We start from the raw sequence: 27,699 nt of genomic DNA, 5'->3' as shown, positions 1-27,699 counted from the left end.
TATGGTAATCAAATATTTCAAATCTTCATAATAAGGGGCACTTTCTTTTTTTAGTTTTCCCTTTTACACTAGGGGCATTTGTTTTTTCAAATTATGTTCAATTATCTCCAATGTAATGTTTCCTATCAAAGTAGGGCATTTTGTTCTCAAACTTGATCAATGTGACCCTAAAGGATAATGGGAACCCTGAATTTAAGATTACCCTCTTGATAACAATGTTTTGAAAACCCGTAAGGTTCAAAAGAAGTTAAAATTTTGGTTTAAAATTCATAAAATTTTTGAAAAACCTTGAAGTTCAAATAGAATCGTTTCTAATATCATATTTGGTTTTGCCCAGAGAATAGCTTATAATCATTTCACTCAGAATAGTAGATAGGGCATTCATTCTTTCTTAGATTTATTCATTCTTGCTCAGATTTATTCATTTTGTTTATCTTTTCTTAGATTTTGCTCAGATCCCACTGAGATTTTTTTTTTCAGATTATGCTTAGATCCCGTTGAGATTTTTCTCAGATTTTGCTCAGACCTTCTAAGATTTTGCTTAGATTTTATTCAGTTTTTACTTATTTTGCTCAGAATCTTTGAGATTTATCTATGATTTTAGTCAAACTTACTCAGAACTTACTCAAATTTATCATACTCAGTTTTTCATTTTGAAGTTCATCATCCTCTCATTATAAATGCATAAAATGGAGGCATTTTCTTTCAAAATCATCATTACACTGTTGCACACACTTTCATATTCATTACATTTGCATTAGTTAAGGAGAGCTTTTTTTAAATTCAAGGATCTGATGTCGTCAGTGAGAGTTTTACCTTCAAAGATCCGAACGTCTCAACGAATTGCTAAATCAAACTGCAAAATGAACTGTCACTAGATTTGGCATTCAGATATCGCACTATCTACCAAAGTAGATTTGCAATCTAATTTGCTTCAACCTTCCACCAAAGATGGGCATTTGTAGACACCCCATTTTTGCACTCGCCTGATTAATCAGCTCGTCAACCTGATTGCAACAGTTCCCATTGATGGATAAATATTTTAATATTTTTTTATTTGTTACTTGATGTGTTTTCAAAGCTCGGATGAAATACTTCAGGCAAGAAAAACTTTAGAAACCACGTTACGCTACAAAAATATGACTCAAAACATAGAAATCATCATTCTTTAGGTAAAAAGAAGCTTTACGAGAAAAATCATCAAAAAATGATCAAATTACCAAAATACTTTTGACATCAGAACATCTTTAGAGCTTACATTACACTTAGGAAAATTCTTTTGAACACATAAAATAACAAACTAAAATCAAATAAATTCTTTCATCAATTTTTACCAAATTCGACAAAATTACGAAAACGCCCTCATAGAGACACAATCATTTCATACCAAAAACCTATAAGTGACACAAATAGATACTCCCATTGAATTCCTTATGAAAAATTGATTTCAAAACATCTCAAAACGTCGAAAATCAACTTCTCAACTCAAAAAAACCTTCTTTGATGGCAAAACGATAATTTTTCAATCCTTAAAAATTAAAAATTTGAAACTAATAATTAAAACATTAATTAACGTAAAGTGAAATATTAATAAATTAAATTAAAATTTTTAAATAAATAAAATCCATTGGCCAAATTTTAAATGGTGGCCCATTTATTTAAGTGGGGCCCACATGATATTGAATAAAGAACCCTCCATTGAAGGGTTTCTCCAAGAACTAAAGAATTTTTTTCATTCTATGTAAGATTCAAAATCTTAATTAAATAACTTAACATTATCTTGAAAAGACCTAATCAACCCTTAATTTTCCAAAAAACTCTATAAAAAGGTGTTTCCACAATCTAAAATCATAGGTCAAGAAAAATTCTAGGAAATAAAGGCTAAAAACTCTCCTAAGACTTCCAAAAACTCTAAATTTGAAGTCCCAAGTCCTTACCTAACATCCAAATCCCATTTTTTTTACTTAAAAAACACCTAAAAATATTTAAATCTAGGAGGAGAATATCTTATCTCGGAGATCGAAAGTGGATCTAGTGACGAAGACAAAAGCAGCAAAACCCACACGAGGAACGCTCTCTACCAGTTTTGAGGGAATAGACCATTGCAATCATCCAAGTAAAGAAAGTTTTTTTTTTTTTAATTTTTAGGTCATTTTTTGCAATGTAAAACTTTTGGAAAATGTAGAGACCGACATTTGCCTAGCGAAATTGGTGCCTAACACCTACCAATCTCGTAACGTGATCTCTAGACCCATTCTTTTCTTAGATCAGTACTTTTTATCTGTTTAGAGTCATGTTTCGATTCCTAGGTCGTAAAACTAGGTGGCGACTCCTAAATACATAAAAAACAGATTCGTACCCTCGGATTGAGAGCTCTTTCACCAGGTGTGTTGGTGTACCGCAAAATGGCCAAATAACTATGGTTGATAGGCCTGAATGAGTGCGCCACATGGTGCAAATTGGAGACAAGGAGCTGGGTATAAGGGTCACTTCGAATTTGGTATAGGGATATATTTTACATGTTTAGTATATATATATATATATATATTTAGGAAGTCACCGTATTGTTTAATTGTTTTGATTTATTTGATAATAAATGCATGTATCTTATAGGTGTACTTTTGAAATGTTGAAATTCAATGTGATTTTAGTCAAGGATTTTTTTTTTCAAATGGGAGGATTGTCAAAAGTATGTGAATGAATACTATAGACACCCCAATTTGAACGGGCGCTACTCGAAAAGTGTTCAAAAAATGTATTTTATATTAACAAAAAAATAATAACAATAATAACCATTAACGGGCCTAAAGGTCCAAAATTTTAAAATTTGATCATTTTTTTTTCAAATCAAAAGCATTAGGGATTTCCAATAGCACAATGGCCCCACCATAGGACTAATTTATCATCTAAACCTGAAAGTTTCGATCCGCATGTATAGATCCACTTTTTCTTTTTGGGAGTCGCCACCTAATTTTGTGGTCCATTACTATTGTATGACATATTAGAGCATATAAAAAGTAAACAATACAAAATAAATGTTATGAGTTGCTGATTAAAATAGTATGGTACTATGTATCCCAATTTTTGAGAGAGAGAGAAGAGATCATTAGTACATCATATTCCTTCCATTTGATAAGAACATATTACACAAGTTTTAAAATATTATTCATAAACTATCATATGTTGTTGATATGTGATGGGCATGATTAATTTAGAAATGTTTTGTTATCTTACCAGTCAAATTCCTTATAGGACCTAAAACACTTGATAAAATAAAAACACTATAATAACACATGGCATGCATACACATGTTTTAGATCCATCACCCACGACCCATTTACATTGGCTTGTATCAAACTTCAGCTTGTTAGGCCAAATTATTTGATAATTTGATACCCAAAATGCCCTTGATTCCCAGAGAGAATCATTAATTAGTTTCCACTTTCAACAAACAAGCTTCATTTTTCCACATACACATAGAGACAGAAACAAAAATAGAAAAAGAGAGAGAGAGAGAGAGAGCATCAGATTCAAATAAAAAAGACAATTGAGTATATGTCAAGTTATTTGTGAAATCTCATCTGTCTGGCTAACAAGTTACAGATGCCAAATAAAACCCTACTAGAGGGTAAAATTTGAATTAAATCAAACTTTCATTGCTTCTGCTTCAAAGCCCAAGTAAGATGTACTAGTGTGATGGGAAGAGCTATTAAGATCCCAAAGATGACCCTGCCAACAACAACCAAAAAAGAAAAACAATCATTCAAACCAAAATTGTAAGAACAAAAAATACGTTATCATTTGTTCCCCATTAGTTTGCTACTTTAATCATGTAAAGAGGAACATCATCGAAGTTACTGCAGTCAGGCAAAGAAAGGGAACGCATCAAAACTACAATATAGGACTCCAACAAGAAGAAATTGAGCAATAGTTTGGCTGAAGCACCTTGCACACATCACCTCAAGAAGAAAATGGACCCAGTAAAATATAAACACACCCAACTCAATCCCTTTTTCTCTTACATAACATATCAGAGATAGATTATTAGTCATCAAATGAATTAGTTTACTCATCATCATCAAAGTCATGTCCAATAACCTAGAATTAGTTCAAAACACACATTAAAAGAGTATATTGAATTTGTAAACAAAAGGATAAGAGAAACTATCAAATTTCTAATGCAAAGCCTCATGATCACTCTCCATGGATTGTTTTAACAGTGCACAAATAAAACAATATATTTGAAGAAAATCGACATGGATTCCTAATGATTTGTTTGCATCAAATAAAACAACATATTTGGAGAAAATTCAACAAGGATTCATGAATCATCACTGAAGAAAAATTAAGTTGCAAGCAAAGTAACCAAATAAAAAAAAATCCAAATAATTAAGTGAGATTCCAAATCATTCCATTAAAAAATACAGGGTCTAATGGGCCACTAGCTACGTAAAAGGGTCAAAAACATGTATTTTTTAGACCATCAAATCAACTCATAAACTCAACCTGACTTGATCCTTAATACCAATTTGAAAATATATTTGGTCCCTAATAAAACCCATAATAAATTGTGGAGAGAGAGAGTGTGTGTGTGAGTGAGAAATCGTACATAGGAGGTTGATCAGGTTCCTTCAATAAATCGCAATCATCTCTGATTCGAATTGGCAACAAGCTCCCAAATCATAGAAATATCAAATGTTAGGGAAATTTGAGTCTAAAAAATCACAGAAATCCCTCGTTCTTGAAAAATAAAATAGAGAGAGAGAGAGAGAGAGAGAGAGAGAGAGAGAGAGAGTTTGCGTGATTTAGGTTCTTCAATCTACGAGAGAGATAACGAGGGTTGTTTGTGAGGTTCCCTGTGCTTAACTCGTTATGGGAATTACAGAAAGAAAGAGAGAGATTTGCAGAGAGGGGTAGAAGAGGAAGACGGACTAGAGAGAAGAAGAGATGACTGAGAGACCGGTTTGGTTTTTTGTTTTGAGAAGGGGGTCTTTATAATTTTGAAAATATAAAGTAAGAACGTGTTTTGGATTTTGGGACACTTTGAGCCATTGAATTGTCCAAGATCGTGTGATTCTTCTTTGTAGGGTGAAATGTAGGATAAAAAAGTTGATGCCGAATGGCTCCCATATATATATATATAGGGAAATATTCAGCAACAAACATTTTGGCAAAACATTTTTCAAAACATGGGTTAAAGGTTTTGGAATGGGCTGATTTTTGGTGAAGATGATCTCTACGGTGAAGAGATCATCCTCACCAAAAATCAGCCCATTCCAAAACTTCTTGCCCCAGTTTACAAGCTGAAAAATCGTGGACCGTCCATTTTTTGTAAACCATTTTTGATGGGGTTAGAAGTTTTGGAATGGGCTGATTTTTGGTGATGATGATCTCCTCACCGTAGAGATCATCCTCACCAAAAATTAGCACATTCGAAAACCTCTAACCTATGTTTTAAAAAATGTTTTGCCAAAATGTTTGTTGCTGAACATTTCCCATATATATATAGGGGATGGTTCAACAGCCCTAAAGTTTGCCAAGTTTGGTGCCAAACATTTTTCAAAATATGAGTTAGAAGCTTTGGAATGAGCTGATGTTTTGTAAGGACTATCTCTATGATAAGGAGATCATCCTCACCAAAAATCAGTCTATTCCAAAACTTCTAACCCCATCGAAAGTGATTTACAAAACTTGGACGGTCCATGATTCTTCAACTTGTAAACTAGGGTTAGAAGTTTCAAAATGAGCTGATTTTTTGTGAGGATGATCTCTTCACTGTAGAGATTATCCTCACAAAAAATCAGCCTATTCCAAAACTTCTAGCCCCATCAAAAGTGATTTACAAAAATGTTTGGCACTAAACTTGGCAAACTTTAGGGCTGCTGAACCGCTCCCATCTCCCATATATATATATCTAACCCATGTTTTGAAAAATGTGTTTGCCAAAATGTTTGCCAAACTGTTGGCCATTGAACGCTACTCTATAAATATATATAGGGTCCCGTTCAACAACAAACATTTTGACAAACATTTTGGCAAAACATTTTTCAAAACATGGGTTAGAGGTTTTGGAATGGGCTAATTTTTGGTGAGGATGATCTCTATGGTGAGGAGATCATCCTCACCAAAAATCAGCCCATTCCAAAACTTCTAGCCCTAGTTTACAAGTTGAAAAATCGTGGACCGTGAATTTTTGTAAATCATTTTTATGGGGTTAGAAGTTTTGGAATGGACTGATTTTTGGTGATGATGATCTCCTCACCATAGAGATCATTTTCACCAAAAATCAGCCCATTCCAAAACCTAGATACCCATGTTTTGAAAAATGTTTTGCCAAAATGTTTGTTGCTGAACATTTCCCATATATATATATATATAGGGTCCATTCAGCAACAAACATTTTGACAAACATTTTTGCAAAATATTTTTCAAAACATGGGTTAGAGGTTTTTGAATGGGCTGATTTTTGGTGAAGATGATCTCAACGGCGAGGAGATCATCCTCACCAAAAATCAGCCCATTCGAAAACTTCTAGCCCCAGTTTACAAATTGAAAAATCGTGGACCATCCATTTTTTGTAAACCATTTTTGATGGGGTTAGAAGTTTTGGAATGGGCTGATTTTTGGTGATGAAGATCTCCTCATCGGAGAGATCATCCTCACCAAAAATCAGCCAATTTCAAAACCTCTAACCCATATTTTGAAAAATGTTTTGCCAAAATGTTTGTTGTTGAACATTTCCCATATATATATATATATATATATATATATATATATATATATATATGGGAAATGTTCAGCACCCTAAGTTTTACCATACACTTTAACAAACGTATTTTGTCTTACATGGGTTAGAAGTTTTGGAATGAGCTGATTTTTGGTGAGGATGATCTCTATGATTAGAAGATCATCCTCCCCAAAAATCAGCCCATTCCGAAATGTTTAGCCCCATGTTTACACGTTGAAAAATCGTGGACCGTTCATTTTTTGTAAATCATTTTTGATGGGGTTAGAAGTTTTGGAATGAGCTGATTTTTGGTGAGGATGATCTCCTCACCATAGAGATCATCCTCACCAAAAATCAGCTCATTCCGAAACTTCTAACCCATGTAAGACAAAACGCGTTTGTTAAAGTGTGTGGTAAAACTTAGGGTGCCGAAACGGGACCCATATATATATATATGGGTCCCGTTTCGGCACCCTAAGTTTTACCACACACTTTAACAAACGCGTTTTGTCTTACATGGGTTAGAAGTTTCGGAATGAGCTGATTTTTGGTGAGGATGATCTCTATGGTGAGGAGATCATCCTCACCAAAAATCAGCTCATTCCAAAACTTCTAACCCCATCAAAAATGGTTTACAAAAAATGGACGGTCCACGATTTTTCAACGTGTAAACATGGGGCTAAATATTTCGGAATGGGCTGATTTTTGGGGAGGATGATCTTCTAATCATAGAGATCATCCTCACCAAAAATCAGCCCATTCCAAAACTTCTAACCCATGTAGGACAAAAAAACGTTTGTTAAAGTGTGTGGTAAAACTTAGGGAAATGTTCAGCACCCTAAGTTTTACCACACACTTTAACAAACGTTTTTTTGTCCTACATGGGTTAGAAATTTTGGAATGGGCTGATTTTTGGTGAGGATGATCTCTATGATTAGAAGATCATCCTCCCAAAAAATCGGCCCATTCCGAAATATTTAGCCCCATGTTTACACGTTGAAAAATCGTGGACCGTCCATTTTTTGTAAACCATTTTTGATGGGGTTAGAAGTTTTGGAATGAGCTGATTTTTGGTGAGGATGATCTCCTCACCATAGAGATCATCCTCACCAAAACTCAGCCCATTCCAAAACTTCTAACCCGTGTAAGACAAAACACGTTTGTTAAAGTGTGTGGTAAAACTTAGGGTGTTGAACGATATATATATATATATATATATATATATATATATATATATATATATATATATATATATATATGGGAAATGTTCAACACCCTAAGTTTTACCACACACTTTAACAAACGTTTTTTGTCCTACATGGGTTAGAAGTTTTGGAATGAGCTGATTTTTGGTGAGGATGATCTCTATGATTAGAAGATCATCCTCCCCAAAAATCAGCCCATTCCGAAATGTTTAGCCCCATGTTTACACGTTGAAAAATCGTGGACCGTTCATTTTTTGTAAATCAATTTTGATGGGGTTAGAAGTTTTGGAATGAGCTGATTTTTGGTGAGGATGATCTCCTCACCATATAGATCATCCTCACCAAAAATCAGCTCATTCCGAAACTTCTAACCCATGTAAGACAAAACGCGTTTGTTAAAGTGTGTGGTAAAACTATGGGTGGCGAACGGGACCCTATATGTATATATATATATATGGGTAGCGTTCAATGGCCAACTTTTTGGCAAAACATTTTTCAAAACATGAGTTAGAAATTTTGGAATGGGCTGATTTTTGGTGAGGATGATCTCTACGGTGAGGAGATCATCCTCACCAAAAATCAGCCCATTCCAAAACTTCTAACCCATGTTTTTAAGTTGAAAAATTGTGGACCGTCCATTTTTTGTAAACTGTTTTTGATGGGGTTAGAAGTTTTGAAATGGGCTGATTTTTGGTGATGATGATCTCCTCACCGTAGAGATCATCCTCACCAAAAATCAGCCCATTCCAAAACTTCTAACCCATGTTTTTAAGTTGAAAAATTGTGGACCGTCCATTTTTTGTAAACTGTTTTTGATGGGGTTAGAAGTTTTGAAATGGGCTGATTTTTGGTGATGATGATCTCCTCACCGTAGAGATCATCCTCACCAAAAATCAGCCCATTCCAAAACTTCTAACTCATGTTTTGAAAAATGTTTTGCCAAAAAGTTTGCTAAAAAGTTTGCCATTGAACGTGACCCTATATATATATTCATAACACACATCTCAAGGATATTAATGCCTAAGGTAAATTCCTAGCTAATGTTATATTTATAGCATAAACGGCCATGATCATGAATTAGTGGAATAGATTGTCAAGGTTAACGAGAAGGGTATCTCCCTCTGTCACACTTACCACCCTCTTGGAAAAGGCTGTGTCCAGGTTGAGTCGAGGGTCAGTCGAACTCTAGAGAGAAATTCATAACTTTGTGGGGTTCTGAACACTTGACCTACTCTTCTTGAAGAGCTTATCAAGGCTCGGCTTGCCATTTGTGTATCTAATCAATTTGAAAATGCAGGTCTATCTCAAATATTTACCAAAACATGTACGGTATGTCTACATCAACCTTAAAAATGGACAGTCTAGATTTATTGGCATGCAATATCACACATCTCAGAAATACTCATCTAGAGGACAAATCTGGACCATTGTATTTGTTTTTATGAGAAGGCTTAAAGCCCATGAGAGGAAAATTACACTTGTTCGAGACTTTCCATCAAAACCAACGGCTGAGATTGAACGCTACTCCGAATAATTCCAATTTAGACAAGGTTTCCTAATCGGGAAAGAATCGTGCTAATTTATTTAGAAGTAAAATTAGAGAAAAACTATAATTAAACTCTCCCTCTCTCTCTCTCTCTTGAATTATTCTATAAATTAACTTCAATAACTCCTGATTTTTCACTCATTCTTTCCGGAAGTGATGGAGACGATGATTCCGTCCAAGAACTCTGCTTTCACATTTTATAAGTCTGAAAATTTTAAAGAAGCTTTGAATTTGTCACGGCAAGTTATCAAAGAATTTCTTGGGAATCCTACAAGATTGTGTTCGAATCCTACAATCTCAATTCATCCTATTTCATCAAATCCTGGATCAGAAATAGAGGTTTTAAGACCGAAAGAAGAAATAATAGAAAACAACAATTTGGGGCGTCAGAGGAAACCAAGTGTTCTTAAAATAGTTGGAGTTGGAGATGAAGCTCGCAATTCGAATTCGGAATCCCAAAAGTATGTTTTATTATTATCTTTTTTCCTTTCTTTCTTTAAGAATTAATTTGATTCGCTGCAAATTTACGTTTTGCAGTAAATTTTTTTTATAACTATAATGATCTTTCTAATTATCTCCATTAAAAGAGTACTCGATGTCAGATTCTAGTTTTCTAATAGTTTTCGATGTGATCTATTAAAAATTTGACAAATTTCAAGAACAAATTTGTGCAGAAATCTTCTAATAATAACATTGTAATATGATCAAACTTTTCCGAATTTCTATATTTTTGGTTAGATTTCCCTTGGAATTTTATTATCTTGATCTTTAAACCTCAAAGGAAAGCAATTCTTTTCATCTCAGGAAACCAATAAAAGAGAAGATGAAAACAGAATGTAAGGAGGGATCAAGATCGACATTACAAGTATTTAATCCAACCAACTCAACATCTACATCATCAATTTCTGAAGAACAGTCTTCAAGATTGAACAATACCATTGAAAGTAATAATTCAACACTATTTGTGGCATCAACCACCGATACAATGGAAACAAGTCAGAAGAAGAAGAAGTTACTCTTTGAGAAAACATTGTCGTCAAGTGATGTAGGTGACTACAACAGGCTTGTCATCCCTCGGAGATACGCTGAAGCTTACTTCCCTCCTCTAGAGGTAAACGGAGGTAAGAATAAGATAGAGATACTCAACTTCTTCGATAAAGACGACAAATCATGGGAAATCAAGTTTGTATTTTGTCCAAAAAGCCAAAGTTATGCGTTAACAAGAGGGTGGAAGGCGTTCGTCCTGCATCATGGGTTGAGATATAGGGATGTAGCACGAATTTATAAACTTAGCCAACATCCTGAGGAAAAACACTTTGGGATTGATCATTGCGGACCTCCTCCAATAATCGTAACTCGTAACTTTAGATTGTTTGGTGCAAACATTACTTGTGAGGACGAATGTGTGTTAACAGTTGAAGAGGATGAAGCCATTACTAGCAATAGAAGGAGCAATGGTGGGCGTCGAAGACTTCACAAAGAAAGACACCAACGAAAGAGAAAACTGTGCTAATTGTTGGAGGGTTATTATTTGTTATTAGTGAGGATTCTTTCTACTTAATTGAGAGAGTTAATGTAGAACCTCCCCACACATGCTGGGTGAGGAAATTTTTGTTTGGAATTTAAATTTTACTTTTTTCTTTCTTTCCATATGAGAGGGATGTTTGGTTGAGAATTTTATAACAAAGCAGCATTATCCCAAAGACGCATATCATGAAGAGTAGTTTTCAGTGGTTCAATCACTAAAATGGGTAAAGCATAGTTTCGTCCGTCCCTCTCACTGTCAGCGAGATTCGAAGTCTCATGAACTACTACTATACTTAGTTTTTTGTTTTGTTCATGGACAAATGATTTGTGTTAATTCATCAATTTGATTAGGATTTTAGTAATGGATAAAGAAACTAAAGAATCATGCAAAAAAGAAAACACACAAAATTTAAGTATGTCGTGTGAAAGAACGAAATAGTAAAAATAACAAAAATCACACAAAACACAAGGATTTACGTGATTTGGTTGTATTTCTACATCCAACCAATCTCAATCACATATAAACCAAGTTGCTGCTCAAGTCATAGCAAAAATGGAAGTACAGTTAGGAAAATTATCATTATCCCTAGGGAGAAGGGAGAAATGTCAATTCCCGAGCAAAATAATTCACAATCCAACAGGTCAACCTAAAGGGCCATTCTGAAATTGGTAGCAATTCTAGAGTCACACATGATTCTGTCCAAGCTACCAAATCCCCCAGATCTGGCAAGAAGGTGGACAATCAAGTCCAACAACCATTAGAAATTAATGTCATCCCACCAGGGGACAAAGTCCGAACAAAATAAGAAGTATTAGAAGAGAAGAAAAAAAAAAAGATGTTCCCGAAGAGAATAAAAAGCCAGATCACAAGGATCTCTAAGTTATCTCAATTACCCCTAGGATTCCATTTCCACAGCCTTTCAACGAAAATAAGAAGAGTCAGTTTGAAGGAATTCTAGATGCATTTCAAAACACTCAAATCAACATTCCATTCCTAGATTCCATCAAACAAATTCTCTCATACACTAAGTTCTTGAAAGATTTTTTTTAATTGCATCATTTTGATTTTCTACTTCTAAAATAAAAAATTTCATTATCTCAAATGCTTCACTTTTATGTTTAATTAAATATACATATGTATATTTTGAGAAATCATCTGCAAAGGTCCGAAAATACCTTTTTTCCTCCACATGTTAAAATCTCTTCCATCTCACAAATATCTGAATGTACTAACACTAGAAGTTTAATATCTTTTTGGACATTGTTACGAGATGTTCTTGTTATTTTGGCTTGACTACACAATTTACAATTGTTAAAGGTATCATTTCTTGAAGAGGGTATTAAACCTAAGGAACTCATATTCTTAACATATTTTTTGTTAATATGACAAAGCCTAACATGCTACACATTCATAGAAGACAAGATGTAAGCAAAAGTGGAACCTTTATTAGGATTAAAAATATTCAACTTAAACATTCCATCACATGCATATCCTTTCCCCTCAAAGGCCCCATTCTTTGAGATTACATATTGGACAGACCCTATGGTTTGTTCAAAACCAGCCTGGTTTAACAAGTAACCCGAAACTAGGTTCTTCCTCTTCTTTGGGGTATGAAAAACATCCTTCGGGATAATTGTCTTCCCAGAAGTAAACTTCAATTCAACATCCTTGATACCTTGAATCTTGGTAGTGTGCGAATCTCCTAAGAGGACTTTCTTGTGTCAGTAGGAAAATATGACTTGAACCAATTTCAGTTAAAACAAATATGTCAAGAACCACCGGTATTTTTCCACCACCCTTCGAAACCACCAAGCATGTGTGTTTCAGTTATCATAACCATAAGAGGCTCTTTGACCAAGTTTCCCTGCTGAGCAAGTTTACAACTTCAGCAATTCCAAGCAAATTGCTCAATCTTGTTACAGGCATAGCAAACGACCTGACTATAGTCATTAGCTTTTCTTGAAGGGTTCTATTTTTTTTTTTTTTAATTTTTATTCTGGGCATCTTTTTGTTCTGTACCTTTTTATTTTTCAAGGTTTTTGTTATTAGGTTTAACATAAACCTTCATCCCAGTTGGCTTCTCAGACAATTGATTTATCTTAACTGAAGACCCATGTTCTTCTTTTTGGTCTTAACAATAAGCTTCTTCTTCAATCCGGAGAGGAACTATAGGACTCTCCATTAAAAACTCTTTTGACTTATGCCAAAAAGTATTCTTAAATCTTTCTAGGAAGGAGGCAATTTATCGATCAGAACACTCACTTGGAATTATTCATCAATTACCATTCCCTCTTACAATATCTCATGTGTTATTTTATGTAATTCATGAGATTGAGATACCACTAATTTTCATTTGCCATCTGAAATTATAGATAGCGCCGTACATCGTATTTCTTTTGGTCGGGTCTCTTCTATATCATATTTCTTTTGAATCACATTCCAAATTTCTCTAGCCGTCAAATAATTAGCATAGTAATCATAAAGGTCATCCCCTAACCCATTAAGAAGGTAATTTTTCCACGAAAAATAACCTCTTTCCACTATCGAGAGACTGATGTTCTGGCAGGTTCATAATTGCCTTCCTTGACAGATTCATCTTCTTGTAAAAATGCAACTCTCATTGTTGTAAAGTAAACAAAATAAATAAATATTTGATGGCTCCACCTTTTATAATGAAACCCTTCAAACCAAAATGGTTTGTTGTTATCAGAAGAGGTAGAATTATTCTGTCCAGCAACAATGAATATGCCTTAAAATTGTTGAAATTAATATTAATTAAAAATAAAAAAACCTAGAGCAATTTTCCAATCCAATTTCTATATGGATAAATTGTTCAATCTGACCCGAAACACAAAAGAAGGTTGAACCGAGTTGAGGGACGTACTTACTTTCTCTCTTTAATGCGTTCCACACCTCCGAAGAAAATTGAGTGTGCAGGCAGAGTAACATACAACAACTGATTACCACCAATGAATAGACTTATATATATAGCAACTCAGTTATATTTTATTATATAGATTTTTATTAAAATATTCAACAATTTTGATGATAAATTACAATTGTTTAATTTTGTATTTACACAATGAAGATCATATGTTCTTACATAAGTCACTAAATGTATATATAGATTTTTTGCATAAAAATAACATGAGTATTAGCTAACCATAAAAACGAACCATTATAAACGTAATAGACCGAACCGTTCATCAAGTATGGTAAAACCTATCTTCGGAACGAAATATCTTTGTCAATGTTTTATATGAGAATCCCTGCTAAATTAGATTTTTAAACATCCTCCCTCTCCTCCTCTCATCTCTTTTAACTTACCTGACTTTTCCAAATGTGATTGCAATACACTACATTGATTTGTGCCGTTGAATCATGAATGAAGGGCAATATATTTAAGTTTGGAAGATTAAGATCAACTTTCGATATGCCTTGACAATTTATGATAATGAATGACAAATGAATAGAATTATAATTTTGATGATTTAGTCATAAAAAGTTGTATCCGAGTGCTCATTTGACCACTATAATTTATGCATTTTAGATATTTCAGAAAGATCTATCTATTGTTAACCTTAAAAATATTGAGATTCGATGTTTTAGTGTCAAGCCTCAATAATTTCAATTTTTCAATCTCAACATTGAATACATCATTTTTGAAAAACCCAAAATGCGTAAAACATACATTTGTTTCAAATCTTCAAAATTATTAATAACATTGTTATCCATTCATCATTCGTAATCACAAATCTTTCAAGCAAGGAGAGAATTGAAAAAACCCAAACAACCCTAGAAAGAAAGTAATATAGAGAAGATGACTGATTGAATCAGGCTCGTATGGATTACCACATTTGCAATCCATTATCACAGCCCTCTAGACTTCATGGAAAACTCAAACTAAGGGGGAAAAATGGGTTTGATCCAAGGTGACAAACTCCCAAATATAAAATTAAAATTCATAATTGATAAACTACTTTTTTGAATTTTTTTTTTTTCAAAATTCTTAAAATTTTGTCTGATATGTGACTGTGGCATTGGATTATTGTTTTTGATACCACGAGTAATAATGTAGTAAGAATTAAACTTTCCTTTGTAATTTAGAAACTTGAAATCGTGCTAGCTAGCCTGAGTGTCTGACTCCTTATCGAAATACATCACCTTGAAGAAAAACTCTTGCCTCAAATAATGTTTAGTTGATGTTTACCATTTGAAAAGAGAGCTGCTATTGGCACTGCAAATTTTACTTATTACACTCCAACAAAAATGAAAAAAATAAGAGAGTTGATATTGGCACCCCAACTTTTACTTTTTACACCCCAATTAAAATATAAGAGAAATAAATTAATGGCTGAAAATAAGTAAAATTTTGGGTGCCAATAGAAGCTCTCTTGTTTTTTTTCACTAGATTTCTATATTAACTTAATTTTTTAAAGGAAAATCAAGTTATATCTTCAATTTTTTTAGCAACATTACAATATAAAAATATTTGTTAATATTTAATTATTAATAATTTAATTTTAATTATTTTTTTATAAATAGAAAATGTAAAAAAGTGTAAATATAATAATTGTTAAAAAAATATAATTTTTAATTAATTATTAAAAAAAATTAATAAGAAAATTACTTATACCGTTTAGAAGAGCTGTGCGATAGAGTTAATTTCTATTTATTGTTTATTGTTTAAATTAAAAATTAATATAGTCCTTTTTGAAGTTAATTTCTAATTATTTTGTAAATTAAAAAAAACTTGGGATAGAGTTAATTTCTATTTGATTTTTAGAATTAATAAGTAATTTTTTTTAAATATTGGCATGCTTTTTATTTTTTAATATATATAAGAAAAACGTGATATATAATCCTATCCAATGATAATTTCTATTTATTTTTAAATTAAAAAAATTATGGATAAAGTCCTATTTGACATCAATTTCTATTTTTTATAAATTAAAAAAATAAAAGGAATTGAATTGTACATTGAGTAAATTTTTTTTTTTTTGAAATTAAAAAAAAAATTAGTTTTTAAAAATTGATGAGCCAAAGCTATTCCTTTTTAAGATATAAGTATAGGTTAATATTTAATAGTTTAAAATGTAATTTTAATTTTTTATATATAAGAAAAACTAGTATAGAATCCTACATGGCGTTTTTTCTATTTATTTTTAAAATTAAAAAATATATATATATATAGTTCTACTTGACATTAATTTCTATTTATTTTGTAAATGAAAAAAATTAGGATAAAATCTTACTGGGAGGTAATTTCTATTTATTTTTTAAATTAAAAACTAATTCTTTTTTCATATTGATGTCATTTTCAATTTTTTTTAATATAATACAAACATGGAATAAAATCCTAGTTGGAGTTAAAGTCCAACTTAGCATTGATTTAATGGAATAAAATCCTACTTTGAGTTAACTTATATTATTATTATTTTTTTAATTGATTTGTTTTTAAATATTGGCGTACAAAAATGCTTTTGCTTTTAAGAGAATTTGTTAATATTTAATTGTTAATAATTTAATTTTTAATTATTTTTTATAAATAGAAAATATAAAAATGTGTAAATATAATCTATAATTAAATATTTAAAAATAATAATAAGAAAATTACTACCACCATTTTGAAGAGACGCGTCTACTCAGAGCATCAAAAAAAGATTTTTTAATATAATAATTGTTAGAAAAAAATTTTAATTAATTTTTTTAAAATAAAACGTAATTAATTTTTTTTAAATAAAATGTAATTAATTTTTTAACTAATTATTTGTTACTATAATAATTGTTAAAAAAATGTTAATATAAGAATTAATTTTTTAATTAATTATTTGAAGAGACGTCTGCTTAAACTGAGTATTATTTATAAATAAATTTATAAATAGAAAATTTAAAATAGTGTAAATATAATAATTAATTATTTGAAGAGAAGTGTTTGTTTAAAGTGAGCATCAATTTTTTTTTTAATATAATAATAGTTAAGAAAATATTTTTTAATTAATTTTTTAAAAATAAAACGTAAGAAAATTAATTTGCTCCAAAAATAGATAACCTTAAGATAATATTACACGATTGCCCTTTTCACATCCCTAAAAAAATTGGATCGGGGCTCTACCCCTTCACCCTAGCTCGTTGATTGAAACTCATCGTATAACAATAGAATACATAACATTTATTGCGCTACAAGACATTTATACAATAACATACATGGATGACTCAAAAAATAGGCAATCACACCAACAAGATTATTTTATTAGAAATGTCATTTGTAACGCAAAGATATACTTCAACAAATCAAGTTGTAAATCTTTATAAGTAACTTTCATCTCTATATCAAATATGAACTTTGAAACATTAAAATCTTCATAAATTTACTTCAATTGAGATTACTCACTACCAACACTAAGGATACTAAAAATTTTGATCCATCAAACAAGTTTGAACTAGAAAATTACATAACTATCCAACATGTACAATAAAAACTCAATAGTGGTAAATTGTACTAGAATTTAAATTATCTTTTTTTTACATTTCAAAAATGTAATAATTACGTGTTCTATCAATCTTTTAGAGGATAAAAATTAATAACCTTCTTCTATGACCCTCACCAATTCCAATCTTCAATTCCAGAGCTAAAGTAAGAAAATTCATGTTATCGACATCTTAATTATTAAAAACAAAACTACCATTTATACCTGATTTATTCAATCAATTAGATGGTAAAAATACTTCAAATCCAATTGAACAACTCAAATGTATTTCAAAAGAAAAAAAAATAAATATATCCAAAATTATAATCCAATCTCCAACATACTGAATTATTTTTTCTTTTGAAAACAAACTATTAAAATCAACTTCAAATCTAATTTAAGAACTTGTAAACTTCGTCAGTACCTTATTAGTTGCGAAAAATCTCCTTTGGACCGATCAAGATTGACAAACTACAAAGATAAAATCAAATAAAACAAAGAATATAAGAGATTTACGTGGTTTAGTAAAATATCCCATGTCCACGGGTGACGATGATATTTCTTTATTGAGGAAAACTACAAAAATACAATACAATTTTTAGGATTCTAGGATTTTTGAACTTGGAATATTTATGGCATCATAAGGTAAAACATGCATTTTTAATTACGAAAAATGCCCTCAAACCCCGCCTACAAGATACCCCAAAAACTCAACTCTGGACCAGAAACCAACATTAATAACATCGATATATTGATTATAATATACAAAACAACCATATCCGACTAATCTGAACTAAAATAAAATCAATTAGATGTTAATGAACAAAAGTCGCAAATTATCAAACCTAATTGAACAACTCAAATGTATTTCAAAAGAAAATGAACAAATTTATTCAAAATTCTAAATCCAATCTCCACATACCAATTTCTTTTCCTTTTAACAAAGAAACTACCATTAAACCTAATCTAAGAACTTGTAAACTTTTCCATCGCTTTAGTCCCATCAGGGACTGCATGTTTCACCAGCTCACCAGGTAATATGAGACGCATAGCAGTCTGGATCTCCTTTGCTGTGATTGTAGGCTTCTTGTTGTACTGAGCGAGTGCCGATGACTCTTATACAAGTCTTTCAAAGTTGTCATTGATGAAACTGTTCGTGATCCCCATAGCCTTGCTTGAGATTACGATATCTGGATAAACTTGTTTCAAAACCTTGAAAATGTAAATCTTGTAGGTTTCAACAGCTTGCTTTGATTTCTTCTGCTTCTTCTTGGTAGATGAAGATTCATCCTTTGAGACCTTTGAAACCTCCTCGACGATTGGTTTCTTCTCGACAATTGGCTTCCTTCCGGCCTTTGGTGCCATTGATTCCGATGAGATCGATGATCGAAGGTGAAAAAGAGAGATAAAAGAGTTTTGGAGGTAAATATGGCGAGTTCGACGAAGTTTGATTGATATTTATAGTAGTTTGTGAGGGGAAGGTAATTATGTACGAACATTTCTAATTGGCTGCATAAGAAAGTTGTGGATCGAGTGTATTATTGATAGTGGAATAAAGTCTTACTTTACATTAATTTAATGGAATAAAATCGTACTTTGAGTTAAATCATATTATTATTATTTTCTTAATTGATTTGTCTTTAAATATTGGCATACAAAAATGATTTTGCTTTTAAAAGAATTTGTTAATATTTAATTATTAATAATTTAATTTTTAATTATTTCTAATAAATAGAAAATGTAAAAAGGTGTAAATATAATAATTATTAAAAATATAATATTTAATTAATTATTTAAAAATAATAATAAGAAAATTACTTACACTGTTATGAAGTGATATGTCTGCTTAGAGCATCAAAAAAAGAATTTTTTAATATAATAATTGTTAGAAAGATATTTTTTAATTAATTTTTTTAAAATAAAACGTAATTAATTTTTTAATTAACTATTTGTTACTATAATAATTGTTAAAAAGGTATTAATATAATAGTTAATTTTTTAATTAATTATTTGAAGAGACGTGTCTGTTTAAACTGAGTATTATTTAAAAATAAATTTATAAATAGAAAACATAAAAAAGTGCCAATATAATAATTAATTTTATAATTAATTATTTGAAGAGATGTGTCTGCTTAAACTGAGCATCAAATTTTTTTTTAATATAAAAATAGTTAGAAAAATATTTTTTAATTAATTTTTAAAAAATAAAACATAAGAAAATTAATTTGCTCCAAAAAATAAAGAACCTTAAGATAATATTATACGATTATCCTTTTTGTATCCCTAAAAAAATTGGACCGGGGTTCTACCCCTTCACCCCAGCCCGTTGATTGAAACTCTACGTAGGACAATAGAGTACAGGACATTTATTGCGCTATAAGCCATTTATACAACAACATACACGGACTACTCAAAAAATAGGCAATCATACCAACAAGATTATTTTAGTTAGGAATGTCACTTGGAGAGCAAATGTATACTTCAACAAATCAAGTTGTAAATCTTTATAGGTAAATTTCATCTCTATATCAAATATGAATTTTGAAACATTAAAATCTTCGTAGATTTATTTCAATTAAGATTACTTACTATCAATACTAAGGATACTAAAAATTTTGATCCATCAAACAAGTTTGAACTAGCAAATTACATAACTATACAACATGTAACATAAAGACTCAATAGTGGTAATAGTACTAGAATTTAAATTCATTTTTTTTAACATTTAAAAAATATAATAACTTCGTGTTCTTCCAATCTTTTAGAGGATAAAAAATAAGAACATTCTTCTATGATCTTTACCAATTCCAATCTTCAATTCTAGAGCTAAAGTAAGAAAATTGATGTCATCAACATCTTAATTATCAAACACAAAACTACCACTTATACTTGATTTATTCAGTCAATTAGATGGTAAAAATACTTCAAATCCAATTGAACAACTCAAATGTATTTCAAAAGAAAAAAACAAATTTATCCAAAATTCAAAGCCAATCTCCAGCATACTAAATTATTTTTCCTTTTAAAAACAAAATGTTGCAATCAACATCAAATCTAATTTAAGAACTTGTAATATTCGTCAGCACCTTAATAGTTACGGAAAAACTCCTTTCAACCGATCAAGATTGACAAACTACAAAGATAAAATAAAAGAAAACAAAGAATACAAGAGTTTACATGATTCAGTAAAATTGCCTATGTCCACGGACGGCGATGATATTTCTTTATTGAGGAAAACTACAAAGATACAATACAATTTTTAGGATTTCTAGGATTTTTGAACTTGAAATATTTATAGCATCATAAGGCAAAACATGCATTTTTAATTACGAAAAATGCCCTCAGACCACGCCTACAAGATACCCCAAAAACTCAACTTATGTGGCGCCCCGTCAAACGCAAACACAAATCCCCATGTCAGATCTCGAGGTACTAGGTGACACCTCTAAATTTTGACATGGTCTCCTCTGTTTATGTTAGCATTCCAAGGTGTTCAACCTACACTTGATAAACGACATAAAATCCTGCATATAACAAGTAAAATATAATACTAGTGGAAGCCTATATACGTTTAATAATGTACGATAGATCAGAGTGCGGAAGAAGAAAAATTATATACCAGATTATACAGAGACTCCTCACTCTAACAAAATTCCTAACGCTCAAAACAAAAATCTATATTACTCTTAGACGAATTGACACCACTAGGAGTAATAACCCCAATACTCACCAAGTGACGGATTCTGGCTGTCTACCTGACCCACCAGATGATTCTCACTCATTTTCTACACTTGTTTCGCCAAGCTTCGGATCTGAAACTAAAAAAATGGAGAAGGAAAGAGTAAGTAATAATGGTTATCCAGTAAGGAAGAACACAATTTCTGCCAATAATCTCTTCTAACATGAACGAATAAGCATACTAAATCATTTTAAAATATGTAAAATTTTACAAAAAAACTACGATTAACTGGTACATATAGTCAGGGATGAGCAACTAAACATTTTAAAACTCACATTACATCGACCATCATTACTCACTATAACATTCTCTTTTTATACAAATCTAATTGATCAAATGGAAACATTAAACATGCATTTCATTTTATATATCAAAATAAGACAACATATACATAATAAACAATGGTGGAGTACTGGAATTAGAGTGTTGGGATTCATGACTAGATCGCTCCCAATTGGGACATGATGTTACCATTCTTCTCTGACTTTTAGTTCATGATTTTGTGGCTGGTCGCTGCATTGACCACATTTGGTTGATCATTTATCCGGCTCAAGCTGGCCATTTGATGTGACCGTACGTAATGGGTCTTTTTTCGGTGTGTCAGAACGTTCGACTATTATAGATTGTTAGTAATCACTAACTAATCATCTTCGTCTATGCCTATCAGGCGTACATGTAATTCCTAAATATACAAACCATTCGTATACGACCACCTTTACATTACAAGTTCACTAGTAAAGATAGAGAAGAATATCCCGGATTCCAGTTGTGACTCCACTCTCATACGCGTCCCATACCACGTATGAGCTTGGTGGTCCCTACCGTCCATCCCAAGATAGTACACCACTCCGGATGATATGACGCACTATCCCTTCAGGCATTCCCAGACTCTTTAATAGCTCACAAAATAGCTACATATATATATTACTTTCATTTGAAAACAAAAGAGAAATTAACAATACAAGATTGAGAATGGATATCCAGTTTCCTACCATGCAAGTGTGGCCACCCGGCCTAAAATAAATAACATAACGGAAAAGTAAACAGCGCCTCGCGCTAACAGAAATTTAAATAAACATGCAACCAGCAATATTATCCTTGGATATTTGTTCACCAACCTACACACAACACAACAATGTAAAATGCAGACATCACCCCTCGGGTGTGACTCTGACATTTTACCGTTTTCTACCATTTTTCGATTTTTACAGTTTTCAATCTCTTCAATAAAATATCCATTTTCTAATATTCATCAACTCAATATGAGTTCATTGAATATTAAATCAGATTTTCCAACTAAAGAATTTATTTTTATCAATAATATTGAAAAAAAAAATACAATTTTTTTTATTAAAACGAGATCCGAGCAGTGCACAAGACCCAATTGATGAAAATAACCCGTTAAAATACCCTACCCACGTATAATTTGTTAAAAAATACAATTAAACATATCAAACATGCAATTTTTGACGTGAATTTTTAAATAACAAAAGAATTCTATATTTTGAAAATACATCAAAATTTTTTCGATAAAATCCTAAATGCAAATTTCACAATCTACGATTACTAATAGAAATTTAAAGTTCCTTACTATCTCTATGCGAAGGAATTTAAACACATGCACGGAAATCGAGGCAAATGGTGCGGAAATTGAGGTAACTTGTACTTCAAGACGACTAATTTTCGAAATCGGCCCAGTGATTTCGAAGATCTCAATGTAGTCGTCTTTTCTCCCTTCTGCGACGGATGATGATTTGACCCCGAAACGGATGAAATCCGAGGTCAAAGTTTCGAAATCCCCGTATATACGTACGGCTGATTTTTGACAATACGAGGTGAAAAAGAAGATGAAATGAAGAGATCTTGGATGGATTTTGTAGATGTCAAGGCTACGGACGTTTCTCTCTTCTGCGTTGGTTGTCGACGGCGAGCCATTTGTGAGGGATCTACGTTTGAAGTTTTAAAAAAAAATAATTTTTTCTTAAATACGTTGGCTGTTGGATAGGTTGGAGAAGACGAAGTGATAAAAGAAATTAAATTTTTATTTATATAACATTTGGGACAAAATCGATATTTCGCCTATTGTTTTGATCGAACGATAACTTGACCGTCTAGACTCCAAAAATGACGAATGAATACTCTATTTTCCCTAACTTTTCATTCCGGATCTAATGGTGTGGTCAATTTCTACAATTTTTATCTTTAACAAAAATTTACATTTTTGGCCTGAGGTGACCTCTAAAATTGATGTCATTTTTGTTTTTGACGATAATTAGACTTTTTGATCTCCAAAAATGACAAATAAGTAGTCCATGTTCAATAATTTTTCATTACGAACTCAATGGTATAATCAAATCTTAATAATTCTAGCTTTAGCTAAAAGTCACTATTTTAACCTGATCCGACTCGATAATCGAGGATTTTGTAACTTTTATATTCGGACTCGTATTTGAGCGTGCTTACAGGCTAAAGTATAGTCTTCGATCATTTTGAATATAATGGTGAGGTCAGATTCCATTAAAAATGATCATAAACATCCTAAAGTTTTATCCCTAAGTCCCATTTTCAGGATTTTCTCAAAATTCCACTATTTATTTTTTTTCCTCGAGATACGAATTAAAAATTCGAGGTTTTACAACTTAGGACCAGAAACAAACATTAATAACATCGATATATTGATTATAAAATACAAAACAACCATATCTGATCAATCTGAACTAAAATAGAATCAATTAGATGTAAATGAACAAAAGTCACAAATTATCGAATCTAATTGAACAACTCAAATGTATTTCAAAAGAAAAGGAATAAATTTATTCAAATTTCTAAATCCAATCTCCAACATACCTATTTCTTTCTCTTTTAATAAAGAAACTACCATTAAACCTAATCTAAGAACTTATATACATCGTCATCACTTTAGTCCCCTCAGAGACTGCATGTTTCGCCAGCTCACCAGGCAATATGAGACGCATAGCAGTCTTGATCTCCTTCGCTGTGATCGTAGGCTTCTTGTTGTATTGAGTGTGTGTCGATGACTCCTGTACAAGTCTTTCAAAGATATCATTGATGAAACTGATCATGATCCCCATAGCTTTGCTTGAGATTGCAATATCTGGAACTTGTTTCAAAACCTTGAAAATGTAAACCTTGTAGGTTTCAATAGCTAGCTTTGATTTCTTCTGCTTCTTCTTGGGAGATGAAGATTCGTCCTTTGAGACCTTTGAAACCTCTTCTACGATTGGTTTCTTCTCGACAATTGACTTCCTTCCGGCCTTTTGTGCCTTTGATTCCAGCGAGATAAATGATCAAAGGCGAAAAAGAGATATAAGAGAGTTTTGACGGTAAAGATGGCAAGTTCAATGAAGTTTGATGGGTATTTTATAGTAGTTTGTGAGGGGAAGTTAAATATGTACGAACATTTCTAATTGGCTGGACAAAAAAGTTGTGGATCGAGTATATTTTTAGTAGTGAAAAAAAGTCCTACTTGGCATTGATTTACAGGAATAAAATCCTACTTTGAGTTAATTTATATTATTATTATTATTATTTTTTAATTGATTTGTTTTTAGATATTGGAGTACAAAAATGCTTTTGCTTTTAAAAGCATTTTTTAGCATTTACTTGTTATTAATTTAATTTTTAATTATTTTTTATAAATAGAAAACATAAAAAGGTGTAAATATAATCATTGTTAAAAATATAATCTTTAATAAATTATTTAAAAATAATAATAAAAAAATTACTTACACCGTTTTGAAGAGACATGCGTCTACTTAGAGCATCAAAAAAAGATTTTTTAATAGAATAATTGTTAGAAAAATATTTATTAATTAATTTTTTAAAAATAAAACGTAATTAATTTTTTAATTAATTATTTGAAGAGACGTGTCTACTTAAACTGAGTATTATTTATAAATAAATTTATAAATAGAAAACATAAAAAAGTGCAAAACCAATAATTATTGTAGAGATGTATTTGCTTAAACTGAGCATCAAATTCTTTTTAATATCATAATAGTTAGAAAAATAATTTATAATTAATTTGCTCCAAAAAATAGAGAACCTTAAGATAATATTACACGATTGCCTTTTTTGTATCCCTAAAAAAATTAGACCGGGACTGTACCCCTTCACCCCAGCCCGTTGATTGAAACTCTGCGTAAAATAATAGTGGACAAGACATTTATTGCGCTACAAGACATTTATACAATAACATATACGGACGACTCAAAAAATAGGCAATCATACCAACAAGATTATTTTAGTTAGGAATGTCACTTGGAGAGCAAAGGTATACTTCAACAAATAAAGTTGTAAATCTTTATAGGTAAATTTTATCTCTATATCAAATATGAACTTTGAAACATTAAAATCTTCATAGATTTACTTCAATTAAGATTGATTACTACCAACATTAAGGATACTAAAAATTTTGATCCATCAAACAAGTTTGAATTAGAAAATTACAGAACTATACAACATGTAAAATAAAGACTCAATAGTGGTAAATTGTACTAGAATTTAAATTATTTTTTTTTTTAAATTTCAAAAATGTAATAATTATGTGTTCTTCCAATCTTTTAGAGGATAAAAAAATAAGAACCTTCTTCTATGATCCTCACAAATTCCAATCTTCAATTCCAAAGCTAAACAAAGAAATTGATATCATCGACATCTTAATTATCAAACATAAAACTACCATTTATACCTGATTTATTTAATCAATTATATGGTAAAAATACTTCAAATCCAATTCAACAACTCAAATGTATTTCAAAAGATAAAAAATAAATTTATCCAAAATTCAAATCCAATCTCTAACATACTGAATTATTTTTCCTTTTAAAAATAAAATATTAAAATCAACATCAAATCTAATTTAAGAACTTGTATTCTTCGTCAGCACCTTAATAACTGCAGAAAAACTCCTTTCGACCGCTCAAGATTGACGAATTACGAAGATAAAATCAGAGAAAACAAAGAATATAAGAGATTTACGTGGTTCAGTAAAATTGCCTATGTCCACGAGGAGCGACGATATTTATTTATTGAGGAAAACTACAAAAATACAATACAATTTTTAAGATTTTTAGGATTTTTGAACTTGGAATATTTATGGCATCCTAAGGCAAAACATGTATTTTTAATTACAAAAAATGCTCTAAGACCCAGCCTATAAAATACCCCAAAAACTCAACTTAGGGCTAGAAACCAACATTAATAACATCGATATATGGATTATAAAACACAAAACAACCATATCTGATCAATCGTAACTAATATAGAATCAATTAGATATAAATGAACAAAAATTATCAAACTTAATTGAACAACTCAAATGTATTTCAAAACAAAATGAACAAATTTATTCAAAATTCTAAATCCAATCTCCAACATACCAATTTCTTTCCCTTTTAACAAAAAAACTACCATTAAACCTAATCTAAGAACTTATAAACTTCGTCATCACTTTAGTCCCCTCAGAGACTGCATGTTTCGCCAACTCACGAGGCAATATGAGACGCATAGCAGTCTGGATCTCCCTCGCTGTGATCGTAGGCTTCTTGTTGTATTGAGTGTGTGTCGATGACTCCTGTACAAGTCTTTTGAAGATATCATTGATGAAACTGATCATGATCCCCTTAGCCTTGCTTGAGATTGTGATATCTGGATGAACTTGTTTCAAAACCTTGAAAATGTAAACCTTGTAGGTTTCAATAGCTCACTTTGATTTCTTCTGCTTCTTCTTGGCAGATGAAGATTCGTCCTTTGAGAGCTTTGAAACCTCCTCTACGATTGGTTTCTTCTCAACAGATGACTTCCTCCCGGCCTTGGCGCCTTTTATTCCAGCGAGATAAATGGTCAAAGGCGAAAAAGAGAGATAAGAGACTTTCGATGGTAAAGATGGAAAGTTCAATGATGTTTGATGGGTATTTTATAGTAGTTTGTGAGTGGAAGCTAAATATGTACAAATATTTCTAATTGGTTGGATAAGAAAGTTGTGGATCGAGTGTATTTTTAGTAGTGGAAAAAAGTCCTACTTAGCATTAATTTAGTGGACTAAAATCCTACTTTGAGTTAATTTATATTATTATTATTATTTTTTAATTCATGTTTAATTGAGTTTTTTTTTAGATATTGGAGTATAAAAATGCTTTTGCTTTTAAAAGAATTTGTTAGTATTTATGTGTTAATAATTTAGTTTTTAATTATTTTTTATAAATAGAAAATGTAAAAAGGTGTAAATATAATAATTGTTAAAAAATATAATCTTTAATTATTATTTAAAAATAATAATAAGAAAATTACTTACATCGTTTCGAAGAGACGTGTCTGCTCAGAGCATCAAAAAAAGATTTTTTAATATAATAATTGTTAGAAAAATATTTTTTAATTAATTTTTTAAAATAAAACGTAATTAATTTTTTAATTAATTATTTGAAGAGATATGTCAGCTTAAATTGAGTATTATATATAAATA

General features: G+C 31.1%; 1 protein-coding gene and 2 pseudogenes across 1 annotated transcript; all 3 read right to left on the bottom strand.

The window, feature by feature from the left end:
• Positions 1 to 18,442: 18,442 nt before the first annotated feature.
• LOC147382648 (histone H2B.9-like) lies at positions 18,443 to 18,841 on the bottom strand (annotated as a pseudogene).
• A 5,265-nt stretch (positions 18,842 to 24,106) lies between these two features.
• On the bottom strand, positions 24,107 to 24,983 carry LOC147382647 (histone H2B.9-like). The gene is made up of 2 exons (XM_086427208.1): positions 24,966 to 24,983; positions 24,107 to 24,499 (listed from the first exon to the last, which is right to left on the bottom strand). The coding sequence occupies exons 1-2, from the start codon at positions 24,981 to 24,983 to the stop codon at positions 24,107 to 24,109; spliced, it is 411 nt and encodes a 136-aa protein (XP_086283334.1).
• A 1,678-nt stretch (positions 24,984 to 26,661) lies between these two features.
• Positions 26,662 to 27,699, bottom strand: part of LOC147382646 (histone H2B.9-like) — a 28,359-nt pseudogene continuing 27,321 nt past the window's right edge.

Source organism: Akebia trifoliata, chromosome 16, assembly GCF_017979445.1.
Source record: "Akebia trifoliata isolate Shusen 1 chromosome 16, ASM1797944v1, whole genome shotgun sequence".
Classification (NCBI taxonomy): Eukaryota; Viridiplantae; Streptophyta; class Magnoliopsida; order Ranunculales; family Lardizabalaceae; genus Akebia; species Akebia trifoliata.
Note: the sequence above shows the minus strand (reverse complement) of the source record. Positions and strands in the feature narration are given on the sequence as shown.